The 25,634-nt window shown below is 35.0% G+C and overlaps 1 protein-coding gene across 2 annotated transcripts in view; it reads left to right on the top strand.

Moving 5' to 3' along the window:
- Window positions 1–22,751, top strand: part of LOC119638688 (organic cation transporter protein) — a 32,508-nt gene extending 9,757 nt beyond the window's left edge. Inside the window, exons 1-3 of one of the 2 annotated variants that reach the window (XM_038035635.1) lie at window positions 1,471–1,695; window positions 20,896–21,524; window positions 21,587–22,751. In XM_038035635.1, coding sequence (XP_037891563.1) covers window positions 1,671–1,695; window positions 20,896–21,524; window positions 21,587–22,567 — 1,635 coding nt within the window. In that variant the 5' untranslated portion in view covers window positions 1,471–1,670 and the 3' untranslated portion in view covers window positions 22,568–22,751. Of the gene's footprint in view, window positions 1–1,470; window positions 1,696–20,895; window positions 21,525–21,586 lie in introns of those variants that run through there. The other variant, XM_038035634.1, reaches the window with a different exon arrangement.
- Window positions 22,752–25,634: the final 2,883 nt, after the last annotated feature.

Below are 25,634 nucleotides of genomic sequence, written 5' to 3'. Positions count from 1 at the left end.
CAACGATTTTCTGGTCCTTAGTAGAACTGCTATCAGTTAGTCTCCATATGAAGTAGGGTCAAAAATAACTGCAAGCGACAAGGGGGGAAGTTTTTGGTTGGGAAGGTTATGTTTTATATGAGAGCGACATGAGAATAGGCAACGGCAGAATACATACCTTGTTCAAATTCTTAGCTGACCTGTAATAACCTTCTTCTAGACTTCTAAGATCACAATAACAAGCAGGTCCAAAACTTTAAACTTTTCCACTTCGCTCTTACTGACCCGTAGGAGATATGATCTTTAAGTAGTGACTTATGAATCCAGTTTCTCTGCTTACGCTTCATATCTGAATTTCTCCACACGACATTAAGCGACTAAGAACTGTACTCACTATGAAGACCATGCAAAAAAAAATAGTTTTCACATAGAAATTTACACTTAGGAAGAGAAAGTAACGTCTTCTCTTGCCGAATCTACCTAATGAACTTTGAACTTGAACTTAACGTAGAAAAGCGATAATAGAATACGAGACCAGACTACGTGGAAAACTTTTAGTTGGTTCTCGGACTACAGGGCACTAACTATGTCCCCATAAAAGTTAAAGAAAAGTATAAATTTTTTGTAAAGTTTTTTTTGGTGCATATTTCTAGGTGCGGTACAAAATATTACTTCGCTGGTCTTGTTAATTAAGTCAATTAAAAAGAGTGCAGTTAAGATAAAATTGATATTTGAACTAAATATTCTTTTACGCTGTTATGCTTCAATGAGCAACAACAGAAACAACAAGTGTAGAAATTGAGTACCAAAGCGAAACATATTAAAAACAAAACAATAAAAAATAGAAAAAAACAAAACAATTCATTATAGACGCCGTATACTTTTGCTATGATCAGATCAATTGATTTCAATTCAAAACTTTTCAATTGAGACTAATTTGCATTTTGATGTCAGAGAGTAAAATAATAAAGCAAAACCAAAAAGAACATAAATGCTTGGAATTTAAATACTTATGCTTGTATTCGCGAGTATGCGTATATGAGTCAGTCAGTCAGTGCGAATGTAGTATTTATGCAAAACGTTATCAATAACATTTTCCTTTTAAGTGTTATTAATACCGGCCCTTGTTGTTGACATGCAATCATTCCGCTTATAACTGGCTGCAGTTTTCTTTTATCATTATTGAAAGGAATTGAAGGAAGGAAGAATTTTCTTCATTCATGTAAATTTTATTTCATTTAATTTTTTCATTTTCTTTTCATTGTTTGCAACAAACGAATTAATTACTGTTTTGCTTAACACTGAAACAATAAAAAAAAAACTTATTTATATTTTAAAATCAGACTCACCTTGCAATCGAATTTAGTTAATTGTGAGAACTTCGAAAATAATAAAATATGTATATATATATATATATATATATACTTGTTTTTCTTATGAAATAACTAATTAGGTTCAGAATAAAATATTTATTTGTTATATTCATTAACGAACCTTTTTTTAAGGGGTTAATGGTTCGCGAATGTCAACCATTAAACCGACCGATATGACAATTCTTGTGTTTATAAATTCGATTTTCTGTCGTAAAGTTTACTAATTTTTAAAGTGTATTCTCTCCAAGAATGATTTACGGTCGCGATGTCGCAAGTCTTGCTTGGCTACTTCGCTAATTGTCCCGATTTTTGTTGAGAATGAACTTTAATCCACTTTTGTCATGTAAGAGCCATTTAGTGCTGACTTCGCACCATATGTATCGGTAGTTTTAATGAATTTACACGTCTTCGTGAATAATTTGAAAAAAAAAACTCGTTTTTTTTTTTTTTAAATATATTTTTTTTAAAAAAAAAAAAAAAAAAAAAAAAAAAACAACAGAATCGATCTATGATAAAATTCTACGAGAGCCACTCATTCAATATACGGCTGGAACATTCAGAAATAAGTTAAATGCATATCTTATTGTTTGACGATAGCTCAAAGGTAGCATAGGTCAACAATGAAAACTTTGTAATCGGGCAAGGTCGATCATATACTTAATACAGTTATTCATTCTTTTTCGTGATAATATATCAAAAATTATTATTTTACATTATTTTCATAAGTGTGCTCATATACTTGATCCGCTCATTAACTGACTCGATTCAAATGTAACAAATTTAATTCACTCGTTAGAGATTTTATTATTTTTAGGAGTACAAATTAGACTTTGTCGCCACATCAGGGTCCATATGTACGGTGGAGGATCTACAAAATAAACTTATATGATCCAAATTGTCTTACGATTCATTTTTATGCCAAATTGCTACTATGAGAGCACTTTCAACCTTTTTGCCCTAAATTGCTTTTTACTCATCCGCTTACACCCTTATATGAAATAAGGCTCAAAAATAGACCCACGTGGTTCAAATTTGGTACACCTGATTTCTATGTCAAACTGAAAGGGAGTTCAAAAAATTGATTCAAATTTCTTACCTTCACTTAGAATGCCGAAATCCTGTTACTCAGCGATTTTTGTAGAGGAATTTTGAAAATTCTACTTTGCTTTCATATAACGATTTTTCAAACTAACGCACTATATGAGGAATAGTTGAAAAAAAAAACAGCTCGTACCAATCCATTTTCAATAAAATACGTCTTCGGATCAAAACACGTGAATATGACAAATTTCAGCAAAATAGCTCAAAGTGGCCTTTAGGCTGAACGCCAGAATGGTTGCGCAGAGATGAGACGGACGGACAGACAGACAGAGGGATAAGCGGAGATCATCAACCTGAAGTCATTTATGTTTGTCTGTCGGCTTTCTTGAAATTCGCAAAATTGAAAATATTAATTTAGAAAATCGGGGATTAGTTCGCACACAAAAATAGTCTCAATAAAAAAATTTGAAAAAATGTCAAACAGTACAATAAATAAATCAATGTAAAATTTGAGGGAAAAAAGTATCGCTTACACACTATCGTTGGAACAATAAATACAAACTTAAGTTTACTCATTTTATTGTCTTCAAATTAAACTTCGCTTCCCTCTAGTTCGTGCAGAGATTCAAAAAAATTTAAATATCCGGCTTCCATTCCAGAGTCACTTTTGCGATAAACTTTCTCTTTTAAAGTTCTATACGATTTCCTTTTAGCTAAACTGTTTTCCGTGTGACATGAGTAAGTTAATTAAAATATGTTCTTATCTATTGGGCTTTAACACCAGTGTACACAACCTGGTCTTAATGACGACTATGTGGTGGTGTTTACTTATCTATCGTGAGTGCTCAATCGGCAAAGACACAACATATGCCGAGTGGGCGCCCAAAAGGCTGCGGCCGCCTTGTTATCTCTCTTACTTCAATTCTTTTTGACCTTCACCTTGTTGCACGAATAGGGGGCACTCCCTGAGTGATTGGTAACATTACAAAAAAAAAGCAAGTAGGCTGAATGTCACACACCCGCCACCGTTACCAAAAGTGAATGCGATAAAATTTGGCCTCCACCTTTTAAAAGGCATTGTTAAGAAAAATTAATCCATCACGTCGTGACGTCCACCATAAATAATTTACAGTTACCATTATTAGTTTGTCGCATTTTACTCTCCGAGTCCTTTTGTTTAACATCCATGTCGATGGTATTATTAAAAAAACTTAATCCATCATGCCGTGGTGTCCACCATATTTATTTGAGATTTGGCAATTCTTTTAACGAGTTTTCCATAAAGTAAATGTAGAAAATTTCACAATTTGTGGGTAAAGAGCAAATGTCCATCAATTTATGCGTTTAGTTTATGCTCTGCTGCGAGCGGGTGCCCTGACCAAGTTGGCCCATATTCAACAGCAACCCTGCGTGCAGAAATTTTCAATGTTTCTACCAACTTTGAAATTGACGGGTTCATTTTTGCGACCAGGAGATTGTCAACAACATACACCACACGGGCTCACAGGTGGATAGGCTTAATCGATTCAGAATTTCACGCTGATTAACAATATATATAAACTTTGTAGGGTATCTGAAGCTTCTATGATACATACATTCCATCCTTCGGCGATGGACATAAAAAATGGCAACTGTGTGCTAAACAATATCTCTTACTCAAATTTTTTAATAGACATATCGTGTATGTAGACAGGTCTCAACTAATGTATGCACTCGCCGTCTTACCAGTTCAATGAACTTCAGAAGTGTTCGCAACCATTGTGCATTTAGTATGCTGCTTCTGTTGTGATCGAATCATATATCAAAACTAAAGTATTTAAGCAAAATTTGACGGACCACTTTCTAATCGCTGAGAGAACAAGTGGAACGGGGATGTTCTGAAAAGATTTTAGCGACACAACTTGAAAGATACTAACTTGGCTGAGATGTAACAGTTTTTTTATGTTTGCTGACTGCATATATTAATTATGCGACCTCTACACTATTGTAGAACACCTTTGTGGCCACTTCTTTTACAATGCCTTGTTTTCAAAAAGCCCTTATATTTAAAAAATTGCAATTCTCAAAATTGCTCAATAAAAATCAAATAATCAATAAATAATAGAATGCCAGAATACGAGATTGGTCTAGAAAATTTGAATTGGGTCAATCCTCTTCCCCATATAACCGTTCCTACGAAGACGAAAAGGTCTAATTTTCAATATTTCTAGTAAAAATTAGTCCATAACATTAATTTGATCTAAAAATTCACTATGCGTAATTTGCAACACCTAGATCTGTTTTTTGAACCCCATGAAACTGACCATGAAAAATAAAACTTTGTACTGTAAAAAGGTTCTAATTTTGTTATATTTCATGATGAACTTCGGTTCACTATAGTAATTTGATACAAAACTTAACTGTAGCGGATAATCCTACTTAAGCGTTTTTATGAAATTTAGGCTTTTATATGGCAACGATGTGCTTTGTTGCGGTGAAAATAGGTGAAAAATAATATAAATTCACTATGGACCCTACTACGGTTTGACCATATAATGGTTTTCATACAAGGTATGGTTACACATGAGAAACTGCACGTCATTCTTAGTGAGTTATCACAGAAATGGCTGAACAATGTGGGGGAGATATTTAATGCTAGGTCTGGCCTTGGATATTTGCGATCTATCCGCCTTTCTTTCAATCGTCTTCGCCCAAAGTGATCCGTATTGCAAAAACGCAAACATTTCTCGACTTGCAAGATTTTCGTAAACTTGCAAGAATTTCAAATTTAGCTTAACATCTGATTCGGTCCCGTTCCAGTCGTTTCACTAGCAAGTCCACAATTAACCATATATTACAATATTACATTTTTATATACTTGCGGAACATAGCAAACGTTTAATTTCGATTCTTTTCGAAGCCGATAAATACTTGATAAACTCTCAAGAGACGGTGTAACTAATACGGTTTATAGCATTGGATAATATTATGGATACGGTAGTAATACTCTTTCTACACTATTTTTACGCTTTGTTTTTTTTTTTTTTGTGTTTTCTTTGATTTGAGCGATGTTACGTAAAGAGTTATTAGATTTCAATGAAATCTTATCAGCCTCAATTTAAAACCACACAAATTTACTTAGTCTACTAAACATTTTAACAATTTGCCTTAAATGTAAAGTGAATGTTTTTATATCGAACACTTACGATAAAAACCACAACTATGCTTCTATGTTACAATTTCGAATAGTTGTTGTTCGTTATCAATGATAATTGATGCCAACAAAAAATAAAAAACAAGTAGAGAAAGCTCCGTATATAGTATCTGTGATTATTACATGAAAAATAGATTGATTGAAAGCATTCTCATACACATTTTTATACACACTGTCTGATAAGAATTATTGCCGACTTAAAGTTTGATATCTACTATTAGTTCCAAATTGTTACGGAATACATTTAAAAAGCAATTCCTTTTCGCTCTTTGTTCTCCCTTCTTCTTCCTCTTTTCCACTTCTGAACGCGACATATGGAACTCAATGGAATGGAACTCAATTTATAATATGAACAGTTTTTGGAGATATCTATTCTAATGATTTCGGTAACTCTATGTGCAGCTGTTCCTTTTAAGCTTAATGCCAAATAAACCCATTTTCGGGAGGTCTTGCTTTTTCTTTACCATCCAAAAAAGAGGACCGCTCAACGTTGATAGTTAATGAAAATAAATAAGTTGCGATAACAAGAGAAGCAAACAATCGCGATCCACAAATTGCCCCTGAATCGATTAACAGCCCATTTAACCATTATAAGGTTTTTAATTGGTAACCTCCATGGATGTACTTTTACCAGCTCTTTCCAAGGAAGACAGAATAAATAAAAAGAAGACTATGTCTATCTTGGAGAGAATAAAGACTACCCTTCGTTTACGGCAATCACGTAAGAGTTTTTGTCCCTAGCGATGTATATTGCATTTTCTGATATAAAAATTCATAGTAACATTAGTCAATTGCCTGTTTAATCTCCATAAAATGTCACAAGAAAGTAGTTCCTCGAATGTCTTTTCGACATCTTCGTTTTCCATTGTTTAGTTCAGATGTTTTCCGCTGACAGACCTCTGAAAGACCGTATAGTTTGATAAGATGAACCTAATAATTCGATAAGATTGTCAGTTTGAAGTCTGTTACAATCATGTTTACGGTTTCTTTCAATTTTTAATGCTTTTAATGAAATATTCGTCGCAAATCGTACACTTAAGGTAAACACAAAGCACAAATATACAAGCAAAGCACAGTTGATTCCAATATATAAACCAATCGAGGATTAAGAAACCTTGCAAACTCACAATTAACGCGAATATGGTGCTACATGAAGAAGACAATCCTGACAGGATACTTTGTTTGAAAATATTGTCCAGCGCTAATCAGTCATTTTTTTCGCCTTTCTGCCCGAATACCGAGATTGATTATGTAAGCGCAAGCCATCGTGGTAAGGATGGAAGCTCTGTGCTGACAGACAACAAGTCATTGATTTAAGGAAGTGCTCAGGAAACCAAGCGTTTGTCTAGTGGATATTGCCCGGATAGTACCATATTCTAGGCCACTGCTGTGAACACACAGCTGTTGATAGTAGACTCTTTGAGCGATGATTTGATCGTGTTGAAGCAGCTTATAACGCACTGCATACCGAGCTAATCTAAGCATATTCGGTTCCATCGTCCACGTTAATGGTTCTCAAGAAATGGGTCCGTTTTCAGCATTTAGTTTTATTTAGAAATATGCGCCTCTAATACGGTGTAGAGAGCAGGACCGCTTTTTGTGCCTTCTGCAGTACATTAGGTATTCGTAAGTTATTTAGGCGCTTCATTGCCGTACATGGCACTACTTCCGTACATGAAATCGCGGTTTAAGTTATTGTAACTTTTCCTACATAACTTCCATCTTTTGTGCCAGCTTCATGTGTTTGACAATCTTATTGGAGTACGTTGTTTGCATGTTTTGCACAAACGGGATTTTCGCATCTACAATGTCGATCATCTTGTTCTGCCAATTTAGTACAACTACATCCGATTTACTGGAGTTAATTTGTCGGTCGATTATAACCTTTGTGGTCCAGTACATCACAGCTTTCTCGTCTTCTTGTAATATGGGACTTTGGGCGTTCGTACGTTATGTTTCTCCACCATTGTTTGATGCACTATTTTGCAAATCTGGTTGTGCGTGTTAAGGTATTTCGCGCTAGGTAGCATTCTGCATTCAGCAATGAGATATAAATTTATTCTATATCAATTCTGCGTTTTCAGCATGAGTCTGTTTCTATTTGTCATCCCATTGATAATGTCCTGTGGATATTATATTATTTTCTATAGCAGCGATCGGAAAAGAGCTGACCCTTGTTATGTACTCTGTATGCATATTATTGTATTTTCTCATTTCACTCGCACGATTTCCATATGCGTGTTTTTGGGTCCAATTAGGTAGCATCTGTTGGTCAGCTAATGCGCTTTGAAATCTCATGGCTATTTAAATTTAGTGATGCGTAATTTTTATATGTTTTCATTCAACATTTCTTTGATAGGACATGATGTTAGCCATCTGAAGTTCTTAATCTGAGCATCACGTACGGCCGAGCGGCCTACGACTGCCGAGTTGGCGAGGTGGGTTGAGTCGCTTTTTAACGTTGGGTGATGCAGGTTGTCCTCGTTGATTCTTGTTCTTGTTGTCTCTAGGTCCGTGTTACTACATTTTACTACACCTAAGAAGTAGATGTATACTGAGGTAGCCCAAGTTTCAAAAGCTTTGCATTTGAGGAATGTGCAAAGTAGTTTTGAACATTCTATTTCCTTGACCTTAGGATTGATAAGCAGAAAATCCCAAAAACCCAAAAACTCACACACTCCCAACTTTGCACATAAACAGTAGAGTTTTCCGGAAAATTTCCTTCTTCTGTCTCCTACAAATTGCGAGTAATGAGCAAAAAACCGCCTGCTCAACTGTGTAGTCTGTTTGTCTCTAGTCCTCTCGTTTGCAAAAATGAAGATATCACCTACAAATTCGCACAAAACATTTGGAAGTGACGTAAACTTTTCCAAGGACAAGCCTACAATGCTCACACGCTTCTGCGACAAAACTTTTGATTTGAAAATAGTATAAATCAACCTCGGCCACTCCATATTGTAGAGGATGAAAATATCTTCTCAGTTCCTTACATTTTTTTTTTGTCTTTCTTAGGATTCAATCACAATCGAATATATTTTGCAAGAATTGCCACAAGTAAAAGGGAAATTCATATTTAGACGTCAAAATATCGGAAATGGATGCCAAGTATCAATGTCGCTTCTGCAAAAAACTTTAGTCACTTCATTTATGCCATTCCAATAATTTCGCTAAAATGTCCATAATTGCAACATCCGTTTTAAAATAAATTTAGTCTTTTCATTCGCGTGTTTGCGGCCATTGCTTATAAATGACGCTACAGGAAACTTCAGTGAAAAGAACATAAATTGTTTATTATCATCTCATGCTAAATGCTCTTAATTTTTGTTATAAAATGTTTTATTATGATTTATTTACTTTGAAAAGGTCAGATTTTTTTCTTCATATACTATGTAAGGAAAGCGTTTATCAAATCAGCGTAGCCTGGATGAGCATAGAGTATATTGTACTCACGATGGGCTTGCGGCCTTATCTAGATTGAAGATATATCTTCCAGGCTGTAGCTACGTCTTATCCCGTTTTCCTCACTTGCTTGGATTGACCTTCCATAAAAAACAAGAAAAAAAAAGGAACTAAAAAAAATTGGTAGAGAGATCTTTAATCGCCTGGAGAACGTTTGTAAATTATCGAATTTGCTTATGAGAAGTATTTTTCAATTCGATTCAATATTCAATTTATTCAATTTTCATACTTGTCGCTATAAACGAAAAATTCTGTTCAAGAAATACTTTCGCATACAAGAGCGTTGTCTACTACCCGTTAGTTGCTCTAAGTAACTGATATCTCCATAAGTACTTCATCTAGCAATTGTATGTTAATATATTGAACAATAACTCCTCCCTGGACTAAGTAAGCAAAAACCCATTTTTCTTTTCAAAGTTCGACTTTGTCCATCCATGATCAGATTTATACAAAGCTTATGTAATAAACTCAACGCTTCTTTCACATCTTGATTTCTCTTTGACTTAAGATTAGTAAGACCAAAAGTAAGTAAGTAAGAAAGTTCCAAAATGAGCTAACAAATCACTTCCCTCGTAGCATGAGATTTTCTTATAGATGAATAGCCGCTGAAGTCCAAATCTGCAGAATATCGTTGGCAGGGTAGGAATTCGAATTCTAATTCGCACCATTTTTCGAGCGCTTCAAATCAGCAACATACGTTACATCCACTTAGGGTAAGCAGGGTATTCACTAGAAAGGCAGATATTTAATACCCAAACTTTCATATAATTTTCCAGTACTTAGGAACTTGACCATCTCTAGCGACTGTACGGTCACCATGAATAATTTTCAAGATTTTTTTGATGTTGCCTTGCGCATGGTAAGCACATCCGCTGGATGCTCACTGCTTTTTCGGTGTAATTTCTTCTTCATCTAGACGCAACATCAATTATGCCACGTCTTACTGAAACGAAGTCCATGAGTACTCTGGTCGCATTTTACGAGATGTAGTTTAGATCCCATTCAAACGATAGGCATCTATCTACAGCACTCTCCATTCATAGTAGCGGAATCTTCATTGTAATTCGGAAGGGGTAACCAATTAAGCGAATCCAAAAATCATATTGATCCGCTGTTTTTGCTGAGTTTAAAGATCTTTCGTTAGTACATTTCTGTATTAGCTTCACATCGAAAAAATTAAAAATTTGCATAATTTCTTTCTTGAAGCCTATGTCTCCGAATAATAAAATTGTAAACCCTACGAAGGCAGACCGATTGGGCAAACGCAAAGATAAAAATGAAGGGAAGAGCTGAGAGTAATGTAAAGAAACCATTTCCACCTCGCTTCACCGGCTCATCAAGATCTAGGAGGGGTATATTTTATATATGAATATTAAGAAGAAAAATTCCTTGACCCGCTTTTTAATTAAAGTGTTTGCTGTTTGCTTACTTATTTACAACGTTTGTTGGGATATATAATCAACATCCGGAAGGGCTTGGATTATACTTACCTATCTATTTATTATTCCAATCTAACCTTGTTCTTTTGTCTGTCCGTCTGTCCGTCTAAAGTCCATGTTCACAACCTACAAGTGTTTCGACATATTTTAATGAAATATGATACACTGACATATTTCGGGCCAGCAAAATAATTTGGAGAGGATCATTTTTTCGATCATTTCTCACATAAGGCCGTTTGAAAGAGCCGTTACTTGAAAAAAAAATTACACGTTGACAAGTTCTCTATAAAGATCGATGAGTGTTAGTATTCTGGTATATTAAATTGATAATGGCCCAATCTTTCCAAATTCTTTTCTTCTGACAAACGTGACGGTTGGGAAGACAGTGTAATGAGCAAATAATCTATTACGTCTGCTTTTTTTTGTTAGGCCCAGTTAACGTAGTAATGTGGGCTTCTTTATTTAATATTGACCTACGTGCAAGAACTTGCAATGTTTCTGGTAAATTTGAAGAGGCTGGATTCATTGGGAAGGAAATGTTTACCGCAGACTTTGCACGTGGATCGACTACCACATGGGCTTGCTTAAATTGACTCCGAATTTGATACTGATCAAGAATGCACAGCTTCTTTCTGGATGCTTCTAATGTTTTGACAAAACGAATGTGTCCCCAACTTTTTGTAGTGACCATAAGAAGAGCTTTGGAATAATTTATTTTTCTAGCAATTTTTTCGCTATTTTGGGTACCTTTATAAGTTAATGAAGCTGAATTTTTTGTGAAAATCTCCTAGAAGGATATAAACTCGGATTAATTGATGCGAATGTGTGCAATAGTTAGAGGGACTTGGGACCGACCTATATTCGCAATTTATGAGATTTTTTGATGAAACTTGGTACAACGACATGCGTTGGTTCAAGAACGAAAGCTTTTCGAAATGTTTGGGTCGGATCACTTTTTCGATTACTTCCCATGTAATGCTTTACTTTAACAAGTCACTCTACAAAAAAAAAGATAAGAGAAGTGGTGTCGGGTATTTAACGGCCGCCGTGACCGACTATAAGATTTTTCCTTGTTTTTTAATTAAAATAATGTTTCTACTTAAAATTTATATCGTCATTAAGGTGAATCTTTTTTAATGTGTTGAACCTTCTCGTGCACCTTTGTTCATTGAAAAAAATAAATAAATAAATAGGCAACAAAGAAAATCTACAATTAAAATTTGAAATTATTTATGTATGCGCGCTATGTGAACATAAATGTGTGCCCGTAAGTGTGTATCTATTAGGATAACCCAAATTTGCTTATAAAGAAAACAAAATGTTAATAAACGTTTTTGTCACAAATGCTTTACACCTGTGCGCAGGTGAATTCAAAATGTTATAAATGGTTGAAGTAGGGCCATTATTCATTTGCTTAAAATTCGCCTCCAATTAAAAATGCTATTAGGAAATATAAGTGAAGTTTGAAACTTCCTTTAAAGTCCTTACTCGGAAAACTGACCTCTCTTTCAAAGGCGCACTCCCTCCAAAGGAAAGGAAGGGCGTCACTTTCACTTAAACCAAGTTGCACTCAGTGCGAATGAGAGCAAATTGCTTAGTAGTTTAACTTTGACTGCTGCAGAAGAAAGTTTGTCTACTGCTGAACGACATTATAAACGAAAATAAAAGGGAAAATGTTATCGATGGAATTGCATAATTCCCTCTAAGCATACTATTTTTAATCAGACGTTATTTAAAGTTTATTTTTAGTCAAATATTAATTCAGCTATAGCTTAATTAGTAAAGCCAGCCAAAGATAATTCAAATTTAGACAAACTAAGTGACGAGCTCGACTAGTGAGGTGACGGAATCTTTTATGCCCATCACCGTTATCCTAAAAAAACTAGAGAAAAAGAAAATATCTAAATTTTCATACTCTATAACATTGAATGGATTGGACGGATGGATGGATGATTATTTCTATTTTCAGAATAAAATTGGAAAATTACATGATGTACATGTTGCACTTTAAGAATAGTAAACAAAAAAACAGAGAAAGCAAAGGTGTTCGCAGTTTTTATTGCATCCATTTGTGGGCGTTTTGTAGGTGTGTTTTTTGAAAAATTCGGATTCTTTTCAAATTCTCTTGCAAGTTTATAGCGAGGCGATATTCTCATTTTTGCGAACCACAGATACTACACAGTTGTGCAGATGGGCAAATAGACAGATGACCGGACGGACACACTTATGTGCCCTCTGAATTTGAAACTGGACAAGAATATATATAATTTATGGGGTTTTGGAATAATGTTTCTTTGCGTTATCAAGTTTTTGAAAAATAAATGAAACTATGGCACACCAGGCAATTGAATAGGCGCGTCCGAATTTTTGTAGACGTCATACCACATCGGCTGTGGAATATATGTTTAAATTTTTAGAGATTTACTGCTGTAGTTTATGCGTAATGAGCAAAAATGAAATTTTTGATTCAATTTTATTTTAGACGTATGGTCAGTTTACGTGTCATTGGACCGATTTGGCCACTTTCAATACAGTCTTTCTGGTAATTTTGAAGTCGTTAGTTTCATTTTTGCGGGCATGTTCTTTACAAATACTACAGAGATGGACAGACAATTGATTCAGAACTTAATGCTGACCAACACTTTGTGTTGGAAACGTTTTGACGATATGAATATACCCCTGTTATCCTTCGGTAATGGATATAAAAATTAACATTTTAAAAATTTTTGGAAAATTCTAATAGCAGGTCTCCCGGAAACTTCTGTATGAAACTCGATGTTTCGATTTTCAACAAGAATAAGCATATTCATTTGAAGTTTACTTGGCTCTCTCTTTTTATTGCTGACATACTGACTTAGCAAATGAGCTAAAACGAAAACTTTATATTAGTATCAAGTGAGACACGTTTCTGTATGCATGGCTGCTGACAAAGCTCACCCATACCACTAGATTTTCCTAGGAATTCCAACAAAAAATTTCAAATACGTTATTGCGACCCCCAGATAACGCTCTGAGCGACCGTCTTTAACCGACAACGACACTGCCAAGATCGTGTTGGTGCAAAAAGTCTTGTTCCAGCTTAACAAGTCATTTCGGATCATATTCGGAAAGAAAGATTTTACAAAGGGACAGAACTTTTCGATAGGCATAATATGTTATTTTATAGACATATCCAAAATGTTGTATAGCTTTGAGAAGAAATTTTATCATTTAAACAAACATTTGCTGATTTCTCGGTTTTCTTTAACTTGAGCGAAAGAATAAGAAAAATCGATTCAAACGTTCCTGAAAAAGCAGAATTCTTCAAACTAATACCGGCGCAAAGCAATCCGAAGTCCTTTGTAAAACATCTAATATGCTGTTATCTATATAGGCAGGTGGCAGGTCGCTAGAAGTAGTTATTAGCACTCCCAAGATATCCTTAAAGAATCAAAAAACAGGAATATCGAAAATATGTCAATGAGTTTTCAGTAATTCTACGATCGAAAAAATTTATAAAGTAATGTGTAAATTAAATGACTTAAAATAAAATCGGTGGCTTATAAATATCTAATACTTTGCATATATTTTGATCATTTTTTCACTTAAAAAAGGCAAACATTGGTACAATATATATTTATTAAGAAATATTTTCCGCCATTTTTTACAAGTTTTTCCCATCTTTCTGACAACATGATCACTCTCGCACTTCTTCAGCATTTCGAAACAGTGTGTCAGCCAAACCATATGCCAGCGATCTGAACAAGTGGTAGTCAGAAGACGCTATGCCTGATGAGTACGGTGGATGCGCCAGAACTTTTCATTCGAGCTGCAACAATGTGTCGTTGACAACTTTTGCAACGTGTGGCCGTGCGTCGCCATGCAAGAGGACGACTTTGCGTCCGTTAACCCCTGTTGTTGGGCTTTTTTGCAACAATACGATGTTCAATTTGTCCTACTAATATGGACAGGTATCTGCAGTAAGCGTTTCATTCGGTCGTAGCAGTTCGTAATAAGCCACACCGTGCTGAACCCGCCACATGCAGAACTTACCTTTATGAACCTGAATATTCCGCTTCGGTGCCCATGTGGATGACTCTGTAGGAATAGCCCACAACTTTTTCGATTGGGATTGTCGTAGCAGAGCCACTTTTCATCGCCACTCACAATACACCAAAGAAAACGGTTGATTCCTCAACTGCTAAGTTGTTCGAAAGTTTTTTGCAAGTTTGAGCTGGGTTTTCATCCAATAACTCATTGTCTTCGAACTTTTTGAGCTCTCCAAGCCCTTCTTTGCTATTGACAGCAAAATCATCAGTTTTAAGCCGTTGAAACCAAAACCGACAATTGAAATATGATGAAGCAGCATCATCATAAGCTTATGAAAGTTTTTGATGTACTTTGGCGGTACGTTTCTTCAAAACAAGCAACAAAAGTAATGAATGTCGGCAATGCAATTTTGGGGAATCCCTGCATTTACTCATTAACTCAATAACATTAAATGGGGATCTTTCATTTTATACAGAAAAACGTTGAAATCAGCGAATTTGACGGTTATGTACATTGATACTTTGCATTACTTTGTCATTTTTACCAATAGATGGATGTCGCTGATCACAATACATGCAAACACCTATTACGTTGAAAGTCATTTTGAAATCAAAAGAGGAAAAGCAAGCACAGAAGAACTCACATAACACTCCAAGGGCAAGTTAAGCAATATAAAAAGATACTTATAGTCCCACTCAATGTGGGCAACGAAACATGCAAACTTTACTGGAAAAATTTGCTCAACGATAAGATCCATTTTCAGGCAAATAGGAAGCAAAACTGCCTCCACCAACTTATAAATTTTAATGTCACTGTTTGGTTTCCAATTCATATCAATGATAACTTACATTTTCTTGCCAAGCTATGCAGTATAGTATTTCGTGAAAATTTGGAAAAGCTTCTCCCACGAGCTTTGGAAAACGTTGTACAATTAGCATAAGGGTTGCATCTCTATAATTGAAGTTTGGTGAGGCCTTTGATGAAGAATCGTGCTTATATATTTATTATAGTGGGATTGTCGTCGCGCTCGCAACGCATAATTTATGTTGAATTTGAAATTAATGCAATTTATGCTTCATGCAATAGTGAGCAAAGACCAGATGTTGTCATAACATAATGAAAGGGAGGGAAAAAATAAAGTTATGGAAGATATGAAAATATTCATGGCAAGAAAGCTCGAGAGAGAGAGAAATTCAGCATACTGAAAAAAACTCAACTATGAAAAAAAACCAATAAACATTTACATTAAGAATTAACTTAATGAATTTCATTTGTCTTCTCTTGCTCTTACTTCTTCTTTTTCATAACCATCACCGAAGGTTGAGGGGTACATTCATTTTGTCAAAGCGTTTGCAACGTCCAGAAGGAAACACCAGAAACCCCACACCTATATACCTATTTCTGATCAGCATCAAATTCTAAATCAATTTAAGCGTGTCCGTCTGGTCGTCCGTCCCCTTGATCGTTTGTGTAATGCCTGTCGTAAACATTCTCCTGGCGGCAAAATTAAAGCTCTCGATTTTAAATTTGGCAGAAGCATTGAAAGTTCTTGCACACAGGTTGGTATTGAAAATGCACCAAATCGGACGAAGGATGCGCCTACAATACTGTGTAAAGTGAATGCAGCTGTTTTGCAAAAGGAATCGAAAATTGGCTTCTTGTCCACTACTCATAAAGAGATAAATCTATAAGAATTTAAGGATAGTCTATGGGCGATGTAGTACCTGTACAAAAATGATAAAAATTGACCACACCTACTTAGCGTTATCAAAATGCAATTTTTTTTCAACACTTTTATAACGCGTAAAAGCAGGCTCCAAAAACCCCATAAGGTATATAAATTCATGATCAGTAAATAAATTCATGATCGGTTTGTAGTGTTTATGCTAAACATCCTCCGGTAGCGAAAATGAAGATCTCGCCTAAAACTTTTTGCAAATTTGTAAAAGAATTTGGAATTGACCTAAACTTTTCCAAGGACAGGCCTACAACGTCCACACGCCTATGCGATAAAAACTTTCGTTTTGAAAGTAGGAGAAATCATCTGCGCCCTCTCCTTACTATGGAGCACGGAAATGTTGTTCTTCTACTTGGTTCGTCTTTCTTTTTAGGACAACAGTGATGGGTATAAAAAATTCGGCCCTGAACGAATTTAATTTTCTTACTCGTTTTATTTTATAACTATTCTGCCTGTTCCCATTCTATCAAACGTTCTGTAAACTGTTGATCGATTAATATATCACATCAGGTCTGTTCGCTTCCAATGCAATTTCTTTAAAAATTTTTGGGTGGGATTCAATTCTCCCTGTGCTTAATACACATAAACACACAAATTCATTTAAAATTAACATATTAGAAAAGTAGCGTGGTATTAGTAAATGATAAAAAAAAAGAAATTTTAATATCATTTTGCAATAAATAAAAATGGAAATTTGAAATTTTTATATAATTTTTTAATGAAATGAATGAAAACCAATTAAAATTATTGATTAAAAATGTTTTCTCAAAAATATGAACTGAAAGTGATATTACAACACAACTAAGGAATAGTGCTTATTGTGTATATTATCCATCTGCCTGATTTTAGGGATAAAGTGATTAAAGCCAATGCAGGTGTTTGCTTAATTCATCTCGAATATTTTTGCAAAGTTGAAGACTTGATCAGGACCTACACACGCATAGCCAATTACAATACCTTAAAATGAAAGGAAGATAATAAGAAAGAAAATCGAAACCATTGCCAATCAGCCGAATAACATTTGCGTCTGAGCTCAACATACGCCCACAAATTCTCTATGCATTTAAAAGTGAACCGTTATTTTCAAATTTGTCAAGGATCTATTCTTTGCCCTTAAGCTCTTTAAGGGGGCTTCCAGAACGCCGTCTTAGTTCACGCGCTTTTGTAATTACCCTTATAAGGACTATCTTCCATTTCGTTAACATCGTTGGTGTATTTTATAATATGCAACTTTAATTTTATCCTGTACGTCAAGTATGTGCGTCATGTCATCTTAAGTTCTGTTAGTTGCGATGAGATTTTTAAAATTTAAGGGGTCACAATCTACCATTTGGAAATGTTATCCTCTCATTACCATAATCGTTGCGATTGGTGAAAAATGGTTAATAAGACCAGAATAAGAGAGAGGATAATACGGCGGCCGACACGAGTGTCGACGTGCCCTGCAAATTGGATATCCCTGCGATCACAAGTAAAGCCGAGAACAATTGATGTGATTTCAGCGCCTGATAACTATATTCATTCAAAATCTTTTTCAGTGCCGAATCCCGCTTTTGGTATCACTAATAGATCAAAGGTCCCGAAATTTTACCTTCAATGCAATTGTACGGATCTATTAACGTCAATATCAATATCGAATTCGGAATCGCCTTAGTGTAGTTTGTAGGATCTTTGCAAGGCAAAAATAACGTGAACCCACTCCAGGAGTAGACACCAAAAAAGGCAGAAACATCTTTACGTGACAAAGGCAACGGTAAAGCAGCAACCTTTGGTTATCAAAATAAAAACAATCTTTAATATTGCATTGGAAATAGTGCACACATTACAGGCGTCACTGACTTAAATCCCATACTTGCAATAACATCTAATGTGGAACTAGATAATGGTGACTTACCCGATGATGAAGTTCTTTCATTTGATTTGACTGCAACTTTTGATTGAATGAAGTTTTGCTGGCATCTCGCACTCGAATATAAATATTGCGATTTTATAGTGCATGCAAGCAGTACGACACCTATTCCGACAGGCAAAGTCGTGTTCACGCACCCTCCGGAGGGACCCAATTTTTACCTTAAAATCCTTTCGTTCATTTTTGCTGCGAATATAAAGAAAACGTAGGTTTTGTAAAACTGTAACCAAGTAGGGAACGCTATTATTCTTTCTATATAGATCGAAATTTATATTTTGTTATTTGCGATAAGTGCGAGAATCAGATGAGAGATGAATGCCAACTTCGTGACATACCTTACATTTTGAATTTTTACTTTTTATACCTATCGCCGAAGAATGAAGAGTATATTCATTTTGTCAATGCCCAGAACCAAGCATCAGAAAACCCACAAGGTATATGTATTCTTGGTCAGCATCAAATTCGAAATCCTTATAGGCATGCCCGTCTGCCCGTCTTGGTAATGTCTGTTGCAAACATCCTCCTGGCCGCAAAACAATAGCAGAACACTAGCATTTGAGGGCATCGGCTTTATTGAAAACCCTGCCGCAGTTGAAATTTGAACCCACGACCAATGTGTTGTTAATAGAGATCTTTATCCTACTCGGTCGCTCCTTTGTAAGATAGTGAATTTTTGGAAAAATAAATCAAATTTAATATTCAGCTTAAAATCGCCTGCATTTCTTACCAATTCTTTGTCTACGGCCGGCCCAGCTGATAGCTCAAGAAACGATTAACCAGAATTCGCGGAAAAACCGATTAACGAACGCACACACACAATGAACTTAGGTATTTACCAATACTAATGCTTGCTTATATTATAAAAGGGTATATAAGCAGAATATTTGCCGACAGCAAGCCAAGGGAATTGAATCGTAATTTTCAAACGGCAATACCAGAAAAGGCATTGCAAATATAAGTTACTGTAAATAGATTTCCTAAAAATTGTAAAATGAAACTTGTGCTATTCTAAAAAACAACAAATCCGTGACACAAACATAATCTCGACAGAAGTCGGACCTAAGATTTACCTAAAAAAAATATAAATATCTATGTATTCAGCCACAATTGTGAAGATATATAAAAAGAATTCTTTTCACATAAATATCTATTCAATCGGCCTTAAATTGCGACCAAGTTTTTGATTTTGATTTAAGTGACTACAAAAAAATTAAGTCAATTTCTTTTAGTTTCCATTGTAATTCAATTAAAGAATTTAATAAAGCTTTCAAAAGTGAGGTTATGTTATCTAAACTAATTTTTTTGTGATTGCTTAGTTTTAAAAATTCAAAAAAATTTCATTTCTCCTTTTGGTTCCAAATTTGAAAACTAAAATAGTAATTAATTCTATGCATAATGCTTGCATTTCATTAGAATGGCTCATTACATCGTCTTTTGTTTTATTTCATAAATGATTTTAAATGTGAATCTTGCACGTGCTTAATAAGCGCACACGTGCCTAGATTTTTCAGTCAATATCGAAATTATTTTGCATTTAATGGCAAGTAAGAAAATTATATTTGTGTTTTATACCCATCACCCTTACCCTAAAAAAGGCAAAATAAATACAAGAACTAAATTTCCATGTTCTATAAAATAGAGTGGGTGCGGCTGAGTTTTTCTATTTTCAAAGTAAGCGTTTTTCTCGCATAGGCGTGTGTGCATTGTAGGCGTGTCCTTGGAAAAGCTTAAGTCTTTTCCAAATTCTTTTGCCATTTTCTAAGCGATATTTTCATTTTCGCTAATGGGACAACGTTTACCACAAATACTAAAAAGTTGCGCAGAGAGACAGATGAACAAGCAAGCGTACGATCATATTTAGGTGAATTTTAAATTAGAACTTGGCCAAGAATTTATATACTCTGTGGGGTTTTTGAAACTTGTTTTTACGCATTATAAAGGTATTGAAAACATAATTCAATTTTGATACACTGTAACGCTAAGGAGGCGTGGCGAATCTTTAGCATTTTTGTAAAGGTAAAATTGTATAGATTTTATAGATTTTTATGAGCAATGGACAAAAAACCTATTTTCGATTCCTTTTGTAAAACGGCGATGTTTTCACTTCACGCAATAGTGCAGGCGGGTCATCCGACCGACTTGGTGCATTTTCAATACCAACCTGTGAGCAAGAAATTCCAAAGCTTCTGCCAAATTTGAAGTCGATAGCTTCATTTTTGCGGCCAGGAGAATGCTTGCAACAGACTTCGGACAGACGGACGGACGGAGAGAATTTGATGTTCATCAAGAGTATATATACTTTGTGGAGTCTCTGAAATTTCTGGGCGTTACAAACGTTTCATAAAATGAATATACGCCTCATCCTTCTGTGACGGGTATGAAAATGAAATTTATTTTTTTAAAAATCACTATCTCTTGAACCACCCTAAGATATACTGTAGCTAAACGAAGCACATCTCCAAGCAAACTTATATATTTTTTAATATATTTACCTTAAGCACTGGATAAAGTAACTGGCTCTTATAAGAAACAATGGCTAAAAGTATACTTCGCAATAAGAACAAAAAAAATCAATGATTTTAAGGAATACTTGAAATATTTTTAATAAATTATTTAAAAATATTAAATTTAAATAGAAAGTTGTAAAAAGCTTTAAGCAGGATAAGGATTTTTGTGAAATTTATCTGAAATTTTGTTCCAAATTTTTTCCATTTATTATCAATGATATATTTCAGGTGATTTCGGTCGCTATCAAGCCTGTCAGTTCTTCCTCCAAATATTGTCTGCCTTAACAGCTGGTTTGCATATGCTTTCCTTGGTGACAGTCGCCGCCGTACCAGAACATCGCTGCTTTATAGACGGTCTCGATAATAGCAGTTATGGTTACTTTCCTTGGAATAAGGAAGACTTTCTACATTCTATACCGCTTACATCAACAGGTGACTTAGATTCATGTCGCATGTTTAGTAGTGCAGAAGGGAATTCCTCTATACCATGTAATGCGTATGTTTATGATCGGACTTATTATGAGACCTCGCGTACAATTGATTGGAATTTCGTGTGCAATCGCCGTTGGATGGGTAGTATTGTGCAGACCATATTCATGTTGGGTGTTTTCACGGGAGCTGTGACTTTGGGTGGTCTAGCAGACAAGGTAGGACGTAAGACAGTATTCTGTTGGTCAGCTTTATTGCAACTAATACTCGGTGTAGCAGTTGCCTTTATACCCGAATACTTTTCGTTCATGGTGGCGCGTTATTTTTTGGGAATATTCGGTTCGGCCGGCTCGTATATATGCGGTTTTGTTTTAACGATGGAATTGGTCGGTACCAGTAAACGAACTGCCTGTGGCATAGCTTTTCAGGTGAGTAAAAGAAAAGAAATAAGGACTTAAGGAACTATAATTGAAAATTATAACCATTTCAGGCCGTTTTCGCTAGTGGCATCATGTTGGTGGCTGGCTGGGGGGCAGTTATAAAAGATCGTCAGATTTTACAAATTGTCTATGGCTTGCATGGCTTGATATTTATTGGTCATTGGTGGCTATTAGATGAGTCACCCCGTTGGCTATGGATGCAGGGACGCTGTGGAGAAGCCATCGATATTGTGGCAAAAGGTTTAAGCACGAACCGCTCTGGCATACCCATCGATAAAGATTATTTCTTACAAAAAGCCAAAATGCAACAGAGCGCAGATGATAAAACGAGTGCTGGTCTCGGTGATTTATTTAAAACTCCTAACTTGCGAATGAAAACGCTAAATGTCTGCCTATGTTGGTTCGCAAACTCATTAGTTTATTACGGACTCTCTTTAAGTTCAGGGAAATTGAAAGGCAATCCTTTTTTGATGTTATTTATAATGGGTTTAGTCGAGTTTCCCAGCTATATTGTAATAGTCTTCATATTAGATCGTTTAGGTCGACGATCCATTACCAGTACCTTAATGATTGCTGGTGGCTTGTGCTGCATAGTGGCTGCTAATATGGCACAAGGTTCTTCAGCTTCCACTGCCGTCGTTATGATGGGTAAATTGTTTATAGCAGGCTCGTTTGCAGTCATCTATAATTACTCGGCCGAGTTGTTTCCTACTGTGGTACGCAATTCAGCCATGGGCTTGGGTTCAATGTGTGCACGTCTCTCGGGGGCGTTAACTCCTCTAATTACTCTTTTAGATTCTTTTGATCCAAAAATACCTGCCGTTACCTTTGGCGCTTTAGCTTTAATATCTGGAATCTGGGTAATGTTTTTGCCAGAAACAATGGATAAAGCCATGCCGGAGTCGATAGAAGACGGTGAAAACTTTGGTATAGGCGATACATGGTTTGCTCAATGTGCCGGACGGCGAGAGAGCACCGAACTAGAAAGCCCCGAACAAATGGTGCCTTTAAAGACAATGGATAAGAAATAAGCCATATATTATATTTGAATCCCTTTGGAATATACTCACCAATAATTTAGAGCAATAATTAGAAGATTAACTGACTTCCCTATGACTTTTGTTTAGAAAATTTTATCAGAATTTTCTTTGGTAGAAAGTTTTTAAGGAATCTTTTTAGGATAAAGAAAAGATTTAGAAAAGAATTTCTTTTTAAACGCTTGAATTCCTGAATTTAATATATAAAAAAAAAAAAATTTTATTTTTAGATTTTAATAATAATAAATAATTAAAAAATGCATTGTCTTTAAATACATTAAAATTTTAGTTTTTTCTTTTTATTATTTATTTGATTATATTTCAAATCCTTGTAACACTTATATGTTTATCAAATATATGGTATGGTTTTTATATGATCAGGATTTATGATTGACTTCCTTTGACTGTGGCTATGTGTTTGTGAACAATATATTCGCTTATGTGTACGTATATAGCATGTGGTTTAGGTACATTCAAAACTGGTTTTTACAAATTTCTTTCTTTCAATTTACATATAGAGAAACAACGGATAATTGCATAATCGATAATATCCGATTATTCAATACCTTACACCAGCTACGTCTCGATCCATTTAATTGCGTTATTGTATAAGTATTGTTAAGTGATTATTGTCTTATCTGTTATTGTGAACACCCAAAAACAGAACAACCTCTATCCTTACATGGATTTTGAAAGCCGTTCAAAGGTAATTATTTGAAATTTCGTAGGCAGACGGATGGACATCTTAACGGAGGGACGTTTAGTCCTCTTAATTACGCAAATCGTGCATGATTCTTATTTTCTTTTTTAATCCAAACCAAGTCCCAACGGGCGGAGGACGAAATCCTTATTCGGAAAACGTTTCGAAGGCAATTGTTTTCATTTGTAGTTGTATGGGTTACAAATGATCATTTTCAAATATAAAATCTTTTGTAAATCGGGCCAAGGAGGAATGTTACGCTATACATAAATAAAATTTGAAAATAAATTCGAAACTAATCGTTAAACCTTTTTCGAGAAAAATTATTTTTTAACCTAGTACGTAATCGTTCGAAAGCAAGCCGTAAAGCAAGACTTTTAGAATGAAACGATTAGATCAACGCTGACTTTTTTTCAAAGACGAACGAACGGCTAATGATTAGCCGAGTGGGTAGGAATCACGACTGACCCAGTGCGGTAAAGTTCACTTCGGTCGTAGCTATTGTGAGTACTCGGTCGGTAAAGGCATAAAACTTACCGATTCAGCATGCACCTAGGTTGCGGCCATCACCTACCTATTACTTTTTTTTATTTCTCTTTGCTCACTTGTTTCTGACCGTCACCGCATACTCGAATAGGGGACGTCACATGTGGTAACAAAAAAAAACAAACGATTTTAGACATTTTCGGATAATATAATCATTTTTAAAAATCAATGTGGCTACGTAAGCATTAAGTGATTGCCTTGAGCAGTGATATTTTTATTATTAGCGACGCCTACGGACGCACGGTCGACCTTAAAGAAGCAAGTTGAAAGTTTAATAAAGAATTATCTGTAAACGGTTACTTTGAAAAAGTCTAACATTCTAAACCAATTATCTTATAAAATTCTCTTGTTAAGAATACACGTTGTAAGCGATTGCTTACAAATCGTTTGTCATCCCGGTTAACAAATAATTTGCGCAAACAGGGACGTGCTTGGATATACTCTACGGTCATTTGTGGTAACAACAATGTAAATCGCAACCAATTGCCTTCAACGATAATGCTTTTGTTAAATAGTAGAAAGATGGATCAGTGGATACTCTTAGATGCCTTCATAAGATGATTTTATGACATTTGTTATTGTGATGCAGCTTCTTCGCATCATCTTCTTAATAGTGTAAGTTTTAGACATTTAAAATCGAAAACGGAGCAGTAAGGTGTTTTGTGGACTAAAGAAAAAAACATTAAGCTTTTTTTCTCGACATACATACAGTAAACAATAATAATGAAAGTGAAATTTTCCTTTTTTTTGGTTTTTTGCATTTAAATTTAATAATATTTCATTGCCAGTAAATACATAGAATGGATTGTTGCAACACTGTTGGAAATTTTTTTGTTATTTTATTTTCTTTTCTTTTTTTTTTTCTTTTTATTTCTATTTATGTTCTACTCATAGTTGTTTTATGGTTAATTCGTTTTCGTTATCAAATCACATTAGCATTTTAAGTCTTGACTAAAAATTCTAATAAAAAAAAGTACATATATATATATATATATATATATATTTCTATTAAGTCTTGTTTTTTATTTATTTATTTCATTTAATTTTCAAAAAATTTAATATCGTTTCCTCCGTTTCAACCTGGTACAATGGTACGTTAGTTTCCTCATGGTATATGCATCACTCAAAAAGAAGCATCGAAGCAACCAAAAAGCAATATATATATGATATGTTTAACCAGATCTGATTTTGGTCATTTGTGGCCAAAGTCCATCTATTATTGACATTTGCAAAGTCGAAGAAGCGTATATCCTTATCGTAAGCCAAGTTGCTTTAATTTGTTTTATTTGAGGTTATGTTTGGAATTATTAGTTGAACTATTCAGAACTTATGGATAAGTGGAAATCACGTTCATACGTTCTCAGTAGAATTTTAAAAACCATTCAGCCTAATTACCTTGTAAATATAGTCCGCATAGTGAAAAAAAATAATGGGGCAACAAATAGTTCGAAAGCTATTCTTACAGCCGTCACCGAAAGTTGAAGGCCTATTGATTTGGCCAAAACATTTGCAACACCCAGAAAAATGTTTTGGAGACCTCCTTTCTCCCACTCAGCAGCACCATAAAATTCAGTGTCAATTTAAGCATGCCCACGCATGTCCGTCCATTCGTCGGTCAACGTGTAATGTCTGTGGCAAACTAACCACTTCCATGAAAACGAAACAATTGGCTTCGAATTTATCACAAACGTTGCAAATTCTTGCACACAGGTCGATATTAAATGGACGTGTGTACGATAGCATATAAACTTGGGATCCCCTGTTGCCAAAAGCCAAAAAAAGAATAAATTTTTTGCTCATCATTCGCAAACTACA

This window comes from Glossina fuscipes, unplaced genomic scaffold, assembly GCF_014805625.2.
Source record: "Glossina fuscipes isolate IAEA_lab_2018 unplaced genomic scaffold, Yale_Gfus_2 108, whole genome shotgun sequence".
Taxonomy (NCBI): Eukaryota; Metazoa; Arthropoda; class Insecta; order Diptera; family Glossinidae; genus Glossina; species Glossina fuscipes.
This window is presented reverse-complemented; position numbering and strand designations above follow the sequence as displayed.